This window comes from Salvelinus namaycush, chromosome 4, assembly GCF_016432855.1.
Source record: "Salvelinus namaycush isolate Seneca chromosome 4, SaNama_1.0, whole genome shotgun sequence".
Classification (NCBI taxonomy): domain Eukaryota; kingdom Metazoa; phylum Chordata; class Actinopteri; order Salmoniformes; family Salmonidae; genus Salvelinus; species Salvelinus namaycush.
The window spans coordinates 58,242,555-58,260,883 of record NC_052310.1 but is presented as its reverse complement, the minus strand read 5'-3'; the positions used below and the strand labels follow the sequence as shown (position 1 = coordinate 58,260,883).

Here is an 18,329-nt window from a genome sequence, read left to right as displayed (position 1 = left end):
CACCCATAACATGATGCAACTACCAACATGCTTGAAAATATGAAAAGTGGTACTCAATGATGTGTTGTGTTGGATTTGCCCCAAACATAATGCTTTGTATTCTGGACCAAAAGTTAATTTCTTTGCCAAAGTTTTTGCAGTATTACTTTAGTGCTTTGTTTTGGATGCATATTAGAGAAATTGTTTTATTCTCTACAGCCTTCCTTCCTTTCATTCTGTAATTTACGGTAGTATTGTGGAGTAACTACAATGTTGTTGATCCATCCTCAGTTTTCTCCTGTCACAGCCATTTAACTCTGTAACTGGTTTAAAATCACCTTTGGCCTTATGGTGAAATCCCTGAGACGTTTCCTTCCTCTCCGTCAACTGAGTTAGAAAGGACGCCTGTATCTTTGTAGCGACTGGGTGTATTGATACACCATACAATGTGTAATAATAACTTCACCATGCTCAAAGGGATATTAAATGTGTACTTAAATATTTATTTTTTTACCCATCTACCAATAGACGCTCTTCTTTAAAAGGCATTGGAAAACCTCCATTGTCTTTGTAGTTGAATCTGTGCTTCAAATTCACTGCTCGATTGAGGGACCTTACAGTTAATTAAATTCAGGCTGTAACACGACAAAATGTGAAAAAAGTCAAGGGGTGTGAATACTTTCTGAAGGCACTGTACACACAAATTAACCACCATGAGTAGACCTAAGGAACTATGAAAATACTTGAAAATAACCCCTATTTAATCTCTGAAAAAAAATAGCCGGAAATTGATGGTTTGCTGTATGGATCAGATAAGATGGAAGTTATTACCACTAAATAAATTATTCTGAAAAGTTCTGGTGTGCCACATAATCTTTTATCCCATCAAGTTGTGTCACGGTTTGGGAACCGCTGCAATATATGTTTGGAGTACAGTTAAGAATGTGGACATTGTGGCCTTTATAGCTATGGTGATTAATGGCACTGCCAAGGTGGAGAGGAAGTCCAGGAAAATATATACAGTATCATTGTGGATGTGGCAGAACGGTTCCAGGGACTGAAAGACTTCTCGGCGGTGGAGTTCCATAGAGTATTTTCACAAGCTGTATCACCCTCGCAGGTCATAGAGTCTGAGAAGGGAGATATGAAGATTTGAGGTAAGGAAGAAGTGGGAGCTTTTGGGGTTTTGGTTTTGTCAATGTATTTGTTTTATTGTTTTATTGCGGGTTGGTTAAGTACATTTTCCCTATCACGTATTGGTTTTATTTTTACCTTGTTTTTTTTCAAACCCGTCCAGTTAGCGGCAGTAATACACCGTTTTGGTTTGTAGTCTGCCATAAAACTCACAGAAGAAGAAGAAAATCTTATGGAGTGGGAGTGTCTTGATTCTAACTACCATTAATGCTTTTAGCGCGAAAAATAAGAAGGAAGGCATAGCTGACAATGGATGAAATAACCTGAAATAGTTGGCTAGCTAAGTCTTTTGACGAGGTTGGCTACCTTTATATATGTAACCGGTAGGCATTTGAGATGTATGTGTGATTAGTGAAGTAATACCTTTCCAGCTAGGAACTAGCTAACGAAATATGTAAGCTTGAGTTGACTAAAACCAATAACGTTAACGCGTTAGCTAAAGTAATTTAGCCACTCAGGTTAGCTGCAGCTATCTAAAGCTAGTCATCTAAGTTAGCTATCCTCTAAACACACCTGCACGTCTTCAGATCTCTAACGTTACAATGCAGAGGACCAAATTGAAGAAGAACTCTGTGAGTATTTGCAAATTTTTATGATGCATGTAAAAGTAATAGCTTGTCACATTAATACGTAACGTTAGCTCGCTAGCTGGCAGGGTTTCCCTTAGTTCTTCATGACTCCCAGTTCCATTACATATAGCTAAATCAGTCATTGGACTAAATCGTCTTCTGTATGGGGGAGATTTGTTAAAAGCCCAGAAGTTCAGTCTGAACATTAACACGCGTCATTTGGTATGGTTTTGTAAGCATAAGGACGTTTCATATCAGCAAGAAATGATTGTCAAAAAACTACCGGTTAAATTGAGACACCTTGTGCATATTCTAAAACATGGGGGTGTAGTGGAATAGCCAATGGGCTGGACGATTCTCTTCTCATCTTGAAAAAAGTTATATTAAAGTAAATTAATCCGCCATCATTAACACGATGAAAAAATCTAATTATTGAGTTATACAACGGGGGGGGGGGGGGGGTATAATGCTGATTGGTTAAAAGTGCATTCCAGACGGTGTTTACTCCACAAGTTACCGCAGGCATTTTAACATCGTAGACCTTGCTGTCTATCTCCGACATTTGCAACATTGTTTCAATATTCAAATTCGACCTCTAGCTGTCCCATAGTAATGAACATGGTTGGGGCGAGAGGCAGGCAGCGTTTCTCAGCTAGTCGAAATCATGAATCAGCTGCCATCATTTTTATGGATGTATCCAAATAAATGTCACTAGTGAACAGCTTATGCAATTGCAGCTACTGTTGTTATTCTGGCTGCACTGTTTGACGTGACTGTAAATTTGCTGTAGTTGGCTAGCTAGCAAGCAAGGGATAAGAACGTTGCCAGCCAGTATGGCAATGGAACATTTAGAACGAATGATTGGGTCGCGTCCATAAATACAGAACAAAAAGACTGAACGACTGGGTTGTGTGTCTGGCAACCGAACCAATAGAGCGAACGACCAGGGTTGCAACCCTATATTTGTTTTGGGACTATATCTTGTGGAAGGATGAAATAGTATGAATACATATATCAAAATGACTTTTCTAATGAAAATATGTCAATCATTATTTGAATATGTTGGTAACCAGTTGTATAAAAGTGATAATACCGTCAAAGCCGGGGCGTTTGGAAGATATATTGGCACAGTTTGCAACACTCTCAGGCATTATCACTTAATTGTGTGCGTCTGTAAGTTTGTATTTTAATTTAATTTTATATATATATATATATATATATATATATATATATATATATATATATATATTATATGTATACACACACAAATTCAATCAAAATAATTGATACACACCTTGTTAGGGTGAGTGTACCCACATGGCCATATATCGATTTTACAGCACATGTTTATGGAAAACAAACGGAAGATGAGGTGACCACCTGTGCTAAACGGCTTGCATTCTCCGAACACCTGTGTATAAGCCTAACTCTGAAAGTGTAGTTTTGTCAATAGAGGAACTCCTAAATGTATGGATCTGTGCAAAACTGCAACAGTAAGCGAAATATCAAAATTTACTGGGGGAGGGGTGATCCAAGGGTTGTCAAATTTATTTGTTTTTGCTTTGGGGGGGGGGGGGGTTGTTTTTTGCTATTGGGCGCATGGTAATGTGTGTGTTTACCTTGTTTACATTTTCTCTTCTGATTGTATTTAAGCAAAAAGGCCCGAGGTGTAGATGCTGTATGGCTTAATGAAATACGTCACAAAGTAAACTGGGCATTATTTAAGCAATAAGGCCTGAGGGGGTGTGGCATATGGCTAATATACCACGGCTAAGGGCTGTTCTTATGCGCAACGCGGAGTGCCTGGACACAGCCCTTAGCCATGGTATATTGGCCAAATAACACAAACCACCGAGGTGCATTTTTGCTTTTATAAACTGGTTACCAACATAAATATTTTTTGGGTCATACCTGTGGTATACGGTCTGATATACCACTGCTTTCAGCATTCAGACCTCGAACCACCCAGTTTATAATTTACTTATAAATAATTGCTTGACTTACTATTGATATTACCCTAATAAAGTTATAAATGTTTGTCAATGTTTGGTATGGTTATTATTAAACTTTAGCTACTGCAGGCCTATGATATGAAGGCAATGTGCTCTGGCACTCCAACTAACTCTGACAGTTGAACTTGAGGTGAAAAATTCTGTATCAGGCCTACCAGAGTTACTCCTATAATCTAACAATATAATGCTTATCTTTATAAAAAAAATATTCTGATCGAAAATTTTCAAATTAGCTTCCTCCTGTACATTTATCTGTAGAGCAGACGCAGTAGCCATCTGAGATAAAGAAATGCATGTCTGTGTCGTAGCATGCCACCGGCATAGCTCTCTCTCTGGGGTTAGGCCTCAGCTTCTCTTCCTTTATATTTACAGTACCAGTCAAGTTTGGACACCTACTCATTCAAGGGTTTTACTTTATTTTTTACTATTTTCTACATTGTAGAATAATAGTGAAGACATCAACTATTAAATAACACACATGGAATCATGTAGAAACCAAAAATGTGAGATTTTTGGTTCTAACCGTCGTGTCTTTGTGAGACAGAGTAGGTGAATGGATGATCTCCATCTCCAAATTTGGATTTATCAGACCAAATTACAGATTTCCACCAGTCTAATGTCCATTACTTGTGTTTCTTGGCCTAAGCAAGTCTCTTCTTATTGGTGTCCTTTAGTAGTGGTTTCTTTTCAGCAATTTGACCATGAAGGCCTGATTCACGCAGTCTCCTCTGAACAGTTGATGTTGTGATGTGTCTATTACTTGAACTCAGTGAAGCATATATTTGGGCTGCAATTTCTGAGGCTGGTAACTCTAATGAACTTATCATCTACAGCAGAGGTAACTCTGGTTCTTCCTTTCCTGTGGCAGTCCTCATGAGAGCCAGTTTCATTATAGCGCATTATGGTTTTTACGACTGCACTTGAAGAAACTTTCAGAGTGTTTGAAATTTTCCGCGAATACTGACCATCATGTCTTGAAGTTATGATGAACTGTCATTTCTCTTTGCTTATTTGAGCTGTTCTTGCCATAATATGGACTTTTACCAAATAGGGCATCTTCTGTATACCTTCTGCTACCTTGTCACAACACAACTGATTGGCTCAAACGCATTAAGAAGGAAAGAAATTCCACAATTAACTTTTAACAAGGCACATCTGTTAATTGACATGCATTCCAGGTGACTACCTCATGAAGCTGGTTGAGAGAATGCCAAGAGTGTGCAAAGCTGTCAAGGCAAAGAGGGGCTACTTTGAAGAATCTCACATTAAAAATATATTTTAGTTAACACTTTTTTTTGTTGTTGGTTACTGTATGATTCCATATGTTTTTTCATAGTTTTGATGTCACTATTATTCTACAATATAGTAAAAATAAAGAAAAAACTTGAATGAGTAGGTGTCCAAACTTTTGACTGGTACTGTATATATCTCATACAGTGGACACCTAAGCCTATAGGACTATGCATGCAATGCTCTGATATATATTTAGTACTCAAATCTCTGACAGCTGAACTGTGAGGTGGACAATTAGTATTTTAGGAAAGTAGCCTAAAAACCAATAATACACTTTTTTTAAAGGCAAAGAAATTTTGCTTATGCTATACATCGAAACACAAGGAATAGTGTTTTTGTTATAGCTGTTTTTAAGGACACAAATGTTTAATTTGGCCATCATCCCTCGTTTACTGATGGCACTGGCTGCGCCAGGTCAGATCTGAATGCATATGGATGTCTGTGAAATTTCTCAAATGTCCGGTAAATTAAAGTTATGTTGACCGGCTTAAAGGAAACTATGAAAAGGCATGTCCTTTTTATGAAGATTATAGAATTTTTTTGCATGAAAATCTGTTGCCAATTGGATGGAACCCTAGCTGTAGACAACCTAAAGTGCGCTAGTCCAGTGTCACTTTGATTATGCCTGCAGATCAGGGTTTACCAGCACAATAAGCTACCAACCCCAACAAGCTTGTTAGAATTGTACTTAAACTTCCCCCTCTTATTGTATATGTATTTTATGTTAAAAAAAAAAAAAATTGGGACCACAATGGAAATAAGTCCCTGAATGTATTGGCCAATTCTGGTCACTTTTACAAATCTTTGTATGTTTATTTAACTTTGATTTTATTCGCCAGTAAAAAAAAAAAATCCAAACTGTGCAGCTGCCAATTGATGAATGGAAAGAGACATCTGTTAGAAAACACCACAAAGTTTAATGACATTTGTAGATTGCCAAGCCTTCAATACTGGGTAGGCCTACAAGGTGGTGGTGGTGGTGTATTTTTGGTTGGTTGATATTGACAGTCTGTTGTGGCAAAGTTTATAAACACAGGGTTGCTAAAGTTGTTTTTGGTCTTTTAACATTATTTGAGTTAATTCTATGAGGGGGGAGGTTGTTCAATTTATTTTACCGTACAAGTGGAGGGTCATGTGAAAATATTTTTTGTTTGGGAGTGGAGCGTAGGGCGAAGGCAGAATGCTGCCTAGAGTTTTCGACAGCTAGGTTTCCGTTAGCTGGTAATGGCTGGTTTTCGGCTGATAAACATTTTTATAATGAAAAGCAGATTTAAATAAAACTCGCTGGCCAATTGTTCAGGAGAATAAATAAAAAATCCCATTGCTAAATAATGCTTTTTAGCCTATTCATTGATGGAAATACCAGTCGATGTAAATACATTAGTCCCAGTCATGCTTATCTGTGTATAGGTTAATTTGCATCATTTATTGCCGCGTGTGTATATTCGTTAGTCGGTAGGCTATTTATCACACGCGCACAGCATATAGATACAGAGCCTATGAGCGTAAAATCTGTCAGACAGCTGCTTCTGCTCTAACTTCTCAAACAGCTTATTCGTTGCTGCTGGAATGAAACATGCTTTTATATGCCCAATCATTGAGTAACATTTCTACATGCAATCATGTGTTTAATCATGGCCATCAAAACTGTTTTAAAAAATCCTAATCCTCAGGGTGCGTATCAAAGTAGTGTAGTTGAGGGATACGCTGTATCAATTAATAAAGCTGATGGATCAGAATATTTAGCTTAAAATGTTGCTAAACTATTTCTTCACATTAAGTGCAGCGATGTGCTCATGGTGCTAGGCCTACAAGCAAATATTCCCAAATGCAATTTGCAGGAAAACACAGTTCTGAAATGTGCACTGCACATGCGAGTGATTTCATGGACAGAGATGGAAATATCCGTTGGAAATTTGGAAAAAGATGCGCCCTTCATGGGTTGCTATTATGACTAAGATAATACCTTTGGCTGCTAGACAATGAAGAAGTTGATTTGAAAACCAGGAGAGGACATACAATGTATTCGGAAAGTATTCAGACCCCTCTTTCCCTTCCATATTTTGTTACGTTACAGCCTTATTCTAGAATTGATTAAATGTTTTTCCTAATCAATCTACACACAATACCCAACATGGACAAAGTGAAAACAGGCTTTTAGAAATGTTTGCAAAAAAATAGCTTATTTACATAAGTATTCAGACCCTTTGCTATGAGACTAAATTAAGCTCCGGTGCATCCTGTTTCCATTGATCATTGCTGATGTTTCTACAACTTGATTGGAGTCCACCTGTGGTATATTCAATTGATTGGACATGATTTGGAAAGGCACACACCTGTCTATATAAGGTCCCACAGTTCTCAACCAAGCCATGATGTCGAAGGAATTGTCCATAGTCTGTGCCGAGGCACAGATCTGGGAAAGGGAGCCAAGCGTCACGTCTGGAGGAAACCTGGCACCATCCCTACGGTGAAGCATGGTGATGGTGGCAGCATGATGCTGTGGGGATGTTTTTCAGGGTGTGGGAGACCAGTCTGGATCAGGGGAAAGATGAACGGAGCAAAGTAGAGATCCTTGATGAAAACCTGCTCAGGACCTCAGACTGGGGCGAAGGTTCACCTTCCAGCAACGACCCTAAGCACACAACCTAGACAACGCAGGAGTGGCTTCGGGACATGTCTCTGAATGCCCTTTAGTGGCCCAGCCAAAGGCCAGACTTGAACTCCATCGAACATCTCTGGAAACACCTGAAAATAGCTGTGCAGCAACGCTCCCCATCCAACCTGACAGAGCTTGAGAGGATCTGCAGAGAGGAATGGGAGAAACTCCCCAAATACAGGTGTGCCAAGCTTGTAGCATAATACCCAAGACTCGAGGCTGTAATCACTTCTAAAGGTGCTTCAACAAAGTACTGGGTAAATGGTCTGAATACTTATGTAAATGTGATATTTCTACATTTATTTCTACTTTTGTATAAAAAAATAAATTAAAAGTCTAAACCTGTTTTTGCTTTGTCATTATGGGCTATTGTGTGTAGATTGATGGGAGAAAAAACTATTTAATCTATTTTAGAATAAGGCTGTAATGTAACAAAATGTGGAAAAAGTCAAGGGGTCTGAATACTTTCTGAATGCACTGTAGATTTTATAGTCACACCGGATACAGTGAAATGTGTTGTTCTGAAGGGTCAACCATAGTAGTACAGCGCCCCTGGAGAAAATTAGGGTTAAATGCCTTGCTCGAGCACATAAACCGTATTTTTCCCCCTTTTTTTTCTCTTCACCTTGTCGGCTTGGGTATTCAAATCGGCGACCTTTCGGGAGTAGCTAGCGCATATACAGTTGAAGTCAAAAGTGTACATACACCTTAGCCAAATACATTTAAACTCAGTCATAATTCCTTACATTTAATCCTAGTAAAAATTCCCTGTCTTTGGTCAGTTAGGATCACCACTTAAGAATGTAAAATGTCAGAATAATAGTAGAGAATGATTTATTTCAGCTTTTATTTCTTTCATCACATTCCCAGTGGGTCAGAAGTTTACATACACTCAATTAGTATTTGGTAGCATTCCCTTTAAATGGTTTAACTTTGGGTCAAACGTTTCGTGTAGCCTTCCACAAGCTTCCCACAATAAGTTGGGTGAATTTTGGCCCATTCCTCTTGACAGAGCTGGTGTAACTGAGTCAGGTTTGTAGGCCTCCTTGCTCGCACACACTTTTTCAGTTCTGCCCACAAATTCTTTAGGATTGAGGTCAGGGCTCTGTGATGGCCAATCCAAGACCTTGACTTTGTTGTCCTTAAGCCATTTTGCCACAACTTTGGAAGTATGCTTGGGGTCATTGTCCATTTGGAAGACTCATTTGCGACCAAGCTTTAACTTCCTGACTGTCTTGATGTTGCTTAAATATATCCACATAATTTTTTCTTTCCTCATGAAGCCATCTATTTTGTGAAGTGCACCAGTCCCTTCTGCAGCAAAGCACCCCCTCAACATGATGCTGCCACCCCTGTGCTTCACGGTCGGGATGGTGTTCTTCGGCTTGCAAGCGTCCCCCTTTTTCCCTCCAAACATAATGATGGTCATTATGGCCAAGCAGTTCTATTTTTGTTTAATCAGACCAGAGGACATTTCTCCAAAAAGTACGATCTTTGTCCCCATGTGCAGTTGCAAACCGTAGTCTGGCTTTTTTATGGCGGTTTTGGCGCAATGGCTTCTTCCTTGCTGAGCGGCCTTTCAGGTTATGTCGATATAGGACTCGTTTTACTGTGGATATAGATACTTTTGTACCCGTTTCCTCCAGCATCTTCACAAGGTCCTTTGCTGCTGTTCTGGGATTGATTTGCACTTTTTGCACGAAGGTACGTTCACCTCTAGGAGACAGAACGTGTCTCCTTCCTGAGTGGTATGATGGCTGCGTATTCCCATTGTGTTTATATTTGCGTACTATTGTTTGTACAGATGAACGTGGTACCTTCAGGCATTTGGAAATTGCTCCCAAGGGTGAACCAGACTTGTGGAGGTCTACCATTTTTTTTCTGGTGTCTTGGCTGATTTCTTTTGATTTTCTCATGATGTCAAGGAAAGACGCACAGTTTGAAGGTAGGCCTTGAAATACATCCACAGCTACACCTCCAATAGGCTAATTGACATAATTTGAGTCAATCAAAAGCTTCTAAAGCCATGACATCATTTTCTGGAATTTAAGCTGTTTAAAGGCACAGTCAACTTAGTGTATGTAAACTTCTGACCCACTGGAATTGTGATACAGTGAAATAATCTGTCTGAACAATTGTTGGAAAGATTACTTGTGTCATGCACAAAGTAGATGTCCTAACCGACTTCCCAAAGCTATAGTTTATTAACAAGAAATTTGTGGAGTGTTTGAAAAACAAGTTTTAATGTCTCGAACTTAAGTGTATGTAATTTTCTGACTTTGTTCTTTTAATTACTTCCTCTACTGGTTGTCTGGGTGGTTGGTCCTTATGCTTTGGACACTGTGTTAACTAAACTCCAGACGGGCTTCAATGCCATACAACTCTCCTTCCATGGCCTCCAACTGCGCTTAAATGCAAGCAAAACTAAATGTGTGCTCTTCAACCGATCGCTGCCCACGTCTACCCACGGTTCTGACTTAGGTATTTGTAGTTGTCCACATATTCTAGGTGCCTGGTTAGACTGTAAACTCTCCTTCCAGACTCACATTAAGCATCTCCAATCCAAAATGATATCTAGAATCGGCTTCCTATTTCGCAACAATGCATCCTTTACTCATACTGCTAAACATACCCTTGTAAAACTGACTATCCTACCGATCCTTGACTTCGGCGATGTCATTTACAAAATAGCCTCCAACACTCTACTCAGCAAATTGGATGTATCAGAGTGCCATCCGTTTTTGTCACCAAAGCCCCATATACTACCCACCACTGCGACCTGTATGCTCTCGTTAGCTGGACCTCGCGTCATATCCGTTGCCAAACCAACTGGCTCTAGGTCATCTATAAGTCAATGCTAGGTAAAGCCCCACCTTCTCTCAGCTCACTGGTCACCATAGCAGCACCCACCCGCAGCACGCGCTCCAGCAGGTATATTTCACTGGTCACCCCCAAAGCAAATTCTTTCTTCATCTGTCAAAGCAGCTCACAGATCACTGCACCTTTAAGTAGCCCATCCAACTACCTCATCACCGTATTGTTATTTATTTTGCTCCTTTTCACCCCAGTACCACTACTTGCACACTCATCTTCTGCACCTCTATCACCCCAGTGTTTAATTTGCCATACTGTAATAATTTCGCCACTATGGTCTATTTATTGCCTCACCCCCCCTTATCCTACCTCATTTGCACACACTGTATACAGACTTTCTCTATTGTGTTATTGACTGTATGTTTGTTTATTCCATGTGTAACTATGTGTTTGTGTCGCACTGCTTTGCTTTCTTGGCCAGATCGCAGTTGTAAATGAGAACTTGTTCTCAACTAGCCTACCTGGTTAAATAAATGTGGGGGGGGGGGAATGCTGCTGGAAATTTGAGACAAAATATCCACAAGAAAAGTATTACCAAACATACTTTTCAAAATGCTGGTAGTGCATTCAGATTTCACCTGAAGCATGCGCACACAATGTAAATACATGCATGAAATTCATACATACTAGCAGCTCGTGCATGTGTTTACATTTTGCACATGCTTTAGGTAGTAGACGTCTGAACGCACTAGTACCAGCTTTTTTACCAAATCTGTTTTAATACTTTCTGTGGATATTTTGTCTCGTTACGGTATGATAACTGATTCAGAGGGGTTGGGATAAATGCGAAAGACATGCATTGTTGTACAACTGACTAGGTTGTACTAACACCACAAAGGCTCTATGCTAATTTGCTGTACTTTGTCCCAACGATAGGTAATTGGAGGCCATCAGAAGACACACTCTTCATTTTTCTACCCAAACAAACTCAAGGTGACCCCCCCCCCCCCCCCCCCCCCCCCCCGTTGCCTTGTCCTTTGAGTTAAGGCGTCCGCATGCTTCCCAGCCGAAACAGTTCGGTAGAGTTTGGCATATACTATGATCTTTTCTTTTTGGACTCAGGTGAGTTTATTTGGCTGTTTGGGCGTACTTTTTTTTTCTGGAGGCAAGCAGAATTTCAGAGAAAGTCTACTCCCCTTCCTCGGTGATTGGTCATCAGTAGGGATTCTTCAATAGTCTTGTCATTCAATGAGAGACGACTCATTTTATGCACAAAAAAAAATCATAACTGCACCAAACATCTTAGTCGTGCAATTTTACATTCAACTAAGATCTTCTGCAAAAACGTCAAAATGGATGACAGATTTATTGAGTTCGAGTAATTCTGACTATTTAAAAGAAGTGTATACTGGCTATGGCGTCTAAATGGATGTTACTATTGCTGCTTTTTTCTCGTTTTTCAAGCAGTCTTTTTAAGGGAGTATGTGAACACACTCGTTTGGCTAGCAGAGTTGGCTAGGCACCAACTGAACTGAAGCATGCTGACGCCTTTACCGTTTCTTATTGAATTATCCTCACTCTGTGTACAATTGTTGACAAACTTAAGTCTGACCTTGTTGGTTTCAGGAGTCAACACCTCCCTCAAAGAGAACTATATGCAGCATAACTGAGACGGACTCCTCAAATGTCACCTCTAACCAGCGCAGTGTCCTGGGGGGCATTGAAAATTCTCCCCTGTCTTTTGACCTCTTATCTGTCCCAGAGACCCCCGACAGCCAGATCAGAACCTCTCACCCTGCCAGAAAGCCTGAAGATGGGCATCTCTCTCCTATCTGCCGCAGACCGTGCTCCAGAGGGGTCAGCTTAATAAGGGAAAATTCTCCCAAGGCAGCTATGTTCTCCCTGAGGAGTAAGATCAGTCCCCCACCTCAGGTACAGACGAGCACCAAGAACAGTAACATGCAACGTTGCTCTGTGAAAAGACTGTTCAGTCCCGATGACGTACACGTTGCCAAGCGTCCCAAAACCATGCCAGTAAAGAGGCCATCCATTGGCCCTCTGCGGAAGCCTCTCCTTCATGGAGAGGACTTCCTGAGCGAATGCTTGCAGGTCATTGGTGACACTCAAAACTCCAAAGGTACTAAATTCCAGCAGGGCACAGGCCTAGTTGTCAAAGCTGTGAATGGCAGAAAGCCATCCAAGGCTGGTCAGATACACTTAGGTTACAGTGTATTGACATCAGGAGCCAAGGAGAAGATTAGAAATGTCATGCCATCATTAAAGCCACTGTCTGTCAAAAGAGCTTCGTCCTTGTCCTCTAATGAGAGCTCTCTCCCCAGCAGCTTGAGTGAATGTGAAGAGGAGTGTGCTTTTACTGTCATTACAGAACAGAAAGATGCCACAGAATATAATAGCTGCCCCACAGACTTGAATACAAGCGGTGGGCATGTGATCTCTACTAGCTTTGAGAAGCCTAGTAGTGTAAAAACTAGCCTTCCGTGTCCACCCAATCCCAATAAGAGCTTAAAGGAAGTTGAAAGCAGTGCTGTCAGAGACCGTGGCACTGACGGGAAAGGAGTAACATCAGAAGACCACCTGGAGGGGCTGGAGGACAACTGGTTTGATGACAAAATGGAGGAGAGCTTCAGTAACACTAAGGAGGAGAAATCCAATGCTGGGTATGATAAGCACATCTAACTTACTAGGCATTGAATAAAAAAAAAATGGATTTTTTTTTTATATATGCCTGAAATGCCTTTTTTTCTGGTATGGAGTGTTATTTGTGCATATGAAATTACCCTTTTGTTGTTTTTCACGAACCAGTAAAAAGGAATGCATCCCAGACCATATTATTCTGACCACTGGGCTGCACAACCGCTACTGGATACTAGATGTGCAGGAGGTCCATGGTGCTCGTGGCTCTGTGGAGAAACATCTGACCATCACTGCCTCCAAGACCTCCCATCCTACTGAGATCTGTATTCTGAAGGATGGATGGTAATATTCTGCACAATACATTATTTTATATACCCAAATGAGTGGACAAAATATTAACACCTGCTCTTTCCATGACATACTGACCAGGTGAATCCAGGTGAAATCTATGTTCCCTTATTAATGTCACTTGTTAAATCCACTTCAATCAGTGTAGATGAAGGGGAGGAGACAGGTTAACAAATTATTTTTAAGCCTTGAGACATGGCTTGTGTATCAAATGTTATTTGTCACATACACATTTAGCAGATGTATTTATTATGGATCCCCATTAGCTGCTGCCAAGGCAGAAGCAACTCTTCCTGGGGTTGAGAAAAATTAAGGCAGTTTATACAATTTAAAAAAACATTACAATACATTCACAGATTTCACAACGCACTGTGTGCCCTCAGGCCCATACTCCACCACTACCACATATCTACAGTACAAATTCCATGTGCACGTGTGTTTGTAGTGCGTATGTTATCGTGTGTGAATGCATGTCTGTGCCTATGTTTGTGTTGCTTCACAGTCCCTGCTGTTCCATAAGGTATATTTTTATTTTTATAAAATGTTTCTGCTTGCATCAGTTACTTGATGTGGAATAGAGTTCCATGTAGTCATGGCTCTATGTAGTACTGTGCACCTCCGATAATCTGTTCTGGACTTGGGGACTGTGAAGAGACCTTTTGTGGCATGTCTTGTGGGGTATTTAGGGCCTTATCTAATACGTAATTTTTTAAAATCCCAAATTTCATTTTTTTCTGTAATTTTTTCTTCTTCTGTATTCTGTGTTTTATGCTAATTTTATCATCAGAAAGCATTTCTAATAATGTGAATGAATAAAACGTCAATTTTAATAAGATGTATAACAGTACATTTGTAATGATGAAACGCATCATTGCACACATTTTCTATCAAGGCAAGTGCTTCAATAGAGTTCTACTAAGTGTTTCATTATAAATGAAAAAAAGTAATGCAAGAATCTAGGCAACAATGCAGCAAGCAATAGGCAAAACCTAGAGTTATACTTATGTAAGAAAATACGTTTTTTCTGTTTTTGTAACACTTGTGAAGCACTTTTTTAAAAACTTATAAATGGAAGAAAAAAAAGATTCATGCAAGAATCTAGGCAATAATGCAGCAATAGGCAAAACCTATGGAACTACCTTATGAGCTCCTATGTCTGTCCATTGTACGTTTTCCATCTATCACAGATATCTCCATTGAAGTACATGATTGTCAGCCTCTGTGTTGAGCTCGGTGAGTGCCTCTCGCTTATCTGTGAGTAGAGTCTTGTATTTGCTGAAACTCCTCTGTTGACTGAACTGACTGGGAAGTAGATGTAGGGCACTGTCACTTCTGCAACTCTTGGGAATCTTGCACTCACTCCAATCTTGCACTTGGGAATCTGGCCCCACCAGTAATGAGCAAGCTCCAAAGCAGATGAGGGCTCCCTGATAGGCAATCCATTCTTCACTGAGCTCTGTTGATGGGCTTGCCATGGGTTTCAGTTGTGTGTAGGCTTCAATCTGCTTTTCCATGGCTGGAGCCTGCCTAGGATCGAACACCCTAGCCAGCCTGTAAACCTCTCTGGCTGGATGTGTGTCCCAGTGCTTTGAGAACTTTGAAGGCCAAGTGGAATGCATCATGGAGATGGTCAAGCACCTCCCTCCTCTCTCCAATCCCCATCCTCTCAATAGCTCATCTGTCTTGGCACCATACCCACATGTTTTTGCCGTTCCATTCACTAGATAAGAGCCCAGATTCTCCATGACATTGTATGCAGACACTGCTGTGGGTTCCTTCCAGGATTGATAGAGCTGTCATCAGTTTGGAGCAGCCCTCTAAGATGGTTAGTTTAACAGTGAGGGCCTGCACCTTCTCCTCTGTTTCCAGTTGGCTGAGGATGTTTGTGACTGCATGGGATGACTTTTCTGCCAACAAAAACTCTGTACAGATGAACATGCTCTACATGGTACTACACCTGGAGCTATTTCACCTTGAGCTCACTGCTTCAGGAGGAGCCTTGACCTGCACAAACTCCTTCAGAATGCGGAAGCTCAACCATCTTCTCTTTCTGGCAGGCTTCTTGAAGAAGACATCTCATCCATGTCACAAGTGATGCAACTTCAGAAGTATTTGTAGTGCTGCCAGGTCTCACCCACCAGATTAATGACATGGCAGAGACCGGTTACATGGACACTGTTGGGCATCACTCCTTTCAGAACCTCCTTGTATGTCTTCAGGCAGTAGGAGACATTATCTGTGACCACTGCCCAGGCATCATTCAGGTTCAGTGGTTGCTGTGGAGGGAGGCTAGTATAGCTTGGGAAAACGTTGAGTAGTTGCATCTGTCCATGAAAATGACATCCACCAGAAAGTACTGGATTTCAACACCTGCAATTAAAGATAAGGAAACACTGTTTTAACCTAAAATAAGTTACAAAATAAGTTATTTCAAGCGTAAACACAATATAGATACAGCGATAGTTAGCTAGATGGAGAGGCAGACAGCTGCTGACATACATCGCTATATTTCACCACGATAGCGCGTTGTTTGGAATATCACAATTTGTATGCGGACAATTCACATTGCAGAATGTAAATGTAGGCTAATGCAACGGTATATCAATAGGCTGTTTAAATTAACTCACCAATGACAATGTTTAGACCGCTGCAATCCCTTGCATCTGTTGTCTTGTCAACAACCACCCCAAACTTCTTCCTGCGGATCTTCTGTAGAACGACAGTCATATGTTGGTTGAACACACAAGGCAGGTGAGTTTGACCGAGGCTGCTCTCATTTTCGGGCAACGCTCCTCCCTGTTTGCAATGCTTCACTAGAAACATCTGTAGCTTTCTTCGCTTTTCTAAGGGTATGTCAGACTTGGTGCACACAGCCACAAAGTCCTGAAATAAATTGTCTTAAATCTGAAAATGCGCTTGCACTAGTAATGGTAGTTTGAAGAGGCATGCTCTGGCAAACACGGTGCTTTTCCTTGTTCTTCACATGGGCTTTAGATTTTAAGTGGTCATCACACATTTTTACGGGTCCAATCAATAGTACGCTGACAGAATTTTCAAAACAGCTTATCGCCTGACTCATAGTTTACTTCTTGGCCGTCGTAGACGTCCTCTTCAACATGTTTCTCAAAGTGACAGCCAAGTTGTGAGGTGACGTAAGAGTCATACGCCTGACCGACCCCCTCTCAAAACACGGCAATCGAAAACGGAAGTATTTCTCTAGGCCTACTTGTCTGTAATTTTACAATTGTCATTTAGGTTACTACAATATTTAGGCCAACTTTTGTTTTATTTTTTAAATAAATTTCAGCCAAATTATAGAAAATTCATCGATTCCGTCCCAGTTTTCCGCATCGGAAATCATTTGGCCCTAGGAATGCATGTGTGTCCGAGCTGTGCACCAGTAGTCTCGCCCCCCCGTTCCGCTAGCGGAACTCCTCCCACATTCCACTGAAAAGGCAGAGCGCGAAATTCAAAAAATATTTTTTTAGAAATATTTAACTTTCACACATTAACAAGTCCAATACAGCTAATGAAAGATACACATCTTGTGAATCCAGCCAACATGTCCGATTTTTTAAAATGTTTTACAGGGAAAACACAATATATATTTATGTTAGCTCACCAACAAATAGAAAAAAGCACAGACATTTTTCACAGCACAGGTAGCAAAATCAAAATCAACCAAACTAACCTAGAACAAACCAAAGAAACCAAGAAACAACTTAATCAGATGACAGTCTTATAACATGTTATACAATAAATCTATGTTTTGTTCGAAAAATGTGCATATTTGAGCTATAAATCAGTTTTACATTACTGCTACCATCATAGCTACAGTCAGAAATAGCACGGGAGTAGCCAGAGTAAATACAGACACCAACGTCAACTACCTAATTACACATCATAAAACATTTCAGAAAAATATATGGTGGATAGCAAATGAAAGACAAAGATCTTGTGAATATAGCCAATATTTCCGATTTTTAAAATGTTTTACAGCGAAAACACCACGTATATTTGTTAGCTCACCACCAAATACAAAAGACAGACAGACATTTTTCACAGCACCGGTAGCATGCAGGTAGCATGCACAAAGCCAACCTAACTAACCTAGAACCAACCTAACTAACCTAGAAACAACTCCCTCAGATGACAGTCCTATAACATGTTACACAATAAATCTATGTTTTGTTCAAAAAATGTGCATATTTGAGCTATAAATCAGTTTTACATTACTGCTACCATCATAGCTACAGTCAGAAATAGCACGGGAGTAGCCAGAGTAAATACAGACACCAACATCAACTACCTAATTACTCATCATAAAACATTTCAGAGAAATATATGGTGGATAGCAAATGAAAGACAAAGATCTTGTGAATACAGCCAATATTTCCGATTTTTGAAGTGTTTTACAGCGAAAACACAATATATCGTTATATTAGCTTACTACAATAGCTATCACACAACAGCATTGATTCAAGGCAAACGGTAGCGATAGCACAGTTCGACAGATATATGAAATAGCATCCCAAATTGGGTCCTTATCTTTGTTGATCTTCCATCAGAATGTTGTACAAGGGGTCCTTTGTTCAGAACCGTCTTTGTTTGGATCCAGAACGAACTATTTCCCTCTTGAATTAGCAAGCACACTGGCCGTGCGGCGTTAACCTCTCCTTCTTGAACAAATTCCTCCAACGCATCACGTCTAAAGTCCCGAATAAATTTCAATAATATAATTAAACTATATTGAAAAAACATACTTTAGGATGATATTGTGACATGTATCAAATAAAATCGAAGCCG

At 40.2% G+C, this 18,329-nt stretch overlaps 1 protein-coding gene and 1 long non-coding RNA gene across 2 annotated transcripts in view; one reads left to right on the top strand and one right to left on the bottom strand.

Annotated features, from left to right (window-relative positions):
• Positions 1–1,395: 1,395 nt before the first annotated feature.
• dna2 (DNA replication helicase/nuclease 2) overlaps positions 1,396–18,329 on the top strand; it is a 35,485-nt gene continuing 18,551 nt past the window's right edge. Inside the window, exons 1-4 of the mRNA XM_038992067.1 lie at positions 1,396–1,745; positions 11,457–11,513; positions 12,147–13,198; positions 13,344–13,517. Of these exons, the coding sequence (XP_038847995.1) occupies positions 1,716–1,745; positions 11,457–11,513; positions 12,147–13,198; positions 13,344–13,517 (1,313 nt within the window). The 5' untranslated portion in view covers positions 1,396–1,715. The remainder of the gene's footprint in view (positions 1,746–11,456; positions 11,514–12,146; positions 13,199–13,343; positions 13,518–18,329) is intronic.
• Positions 14,327–16,626, bottom strand: LOC120046670. The gene is made up of 2 exons (XR_005476835.1): positions 16,151–16,626; positions 14,327–15,893 (listed from the first exon to the last, which is right to left on the bottom strand). It is a non-coding gene; the product is annotated as an uncharacterized LOC120046670 (long non-coding RNA).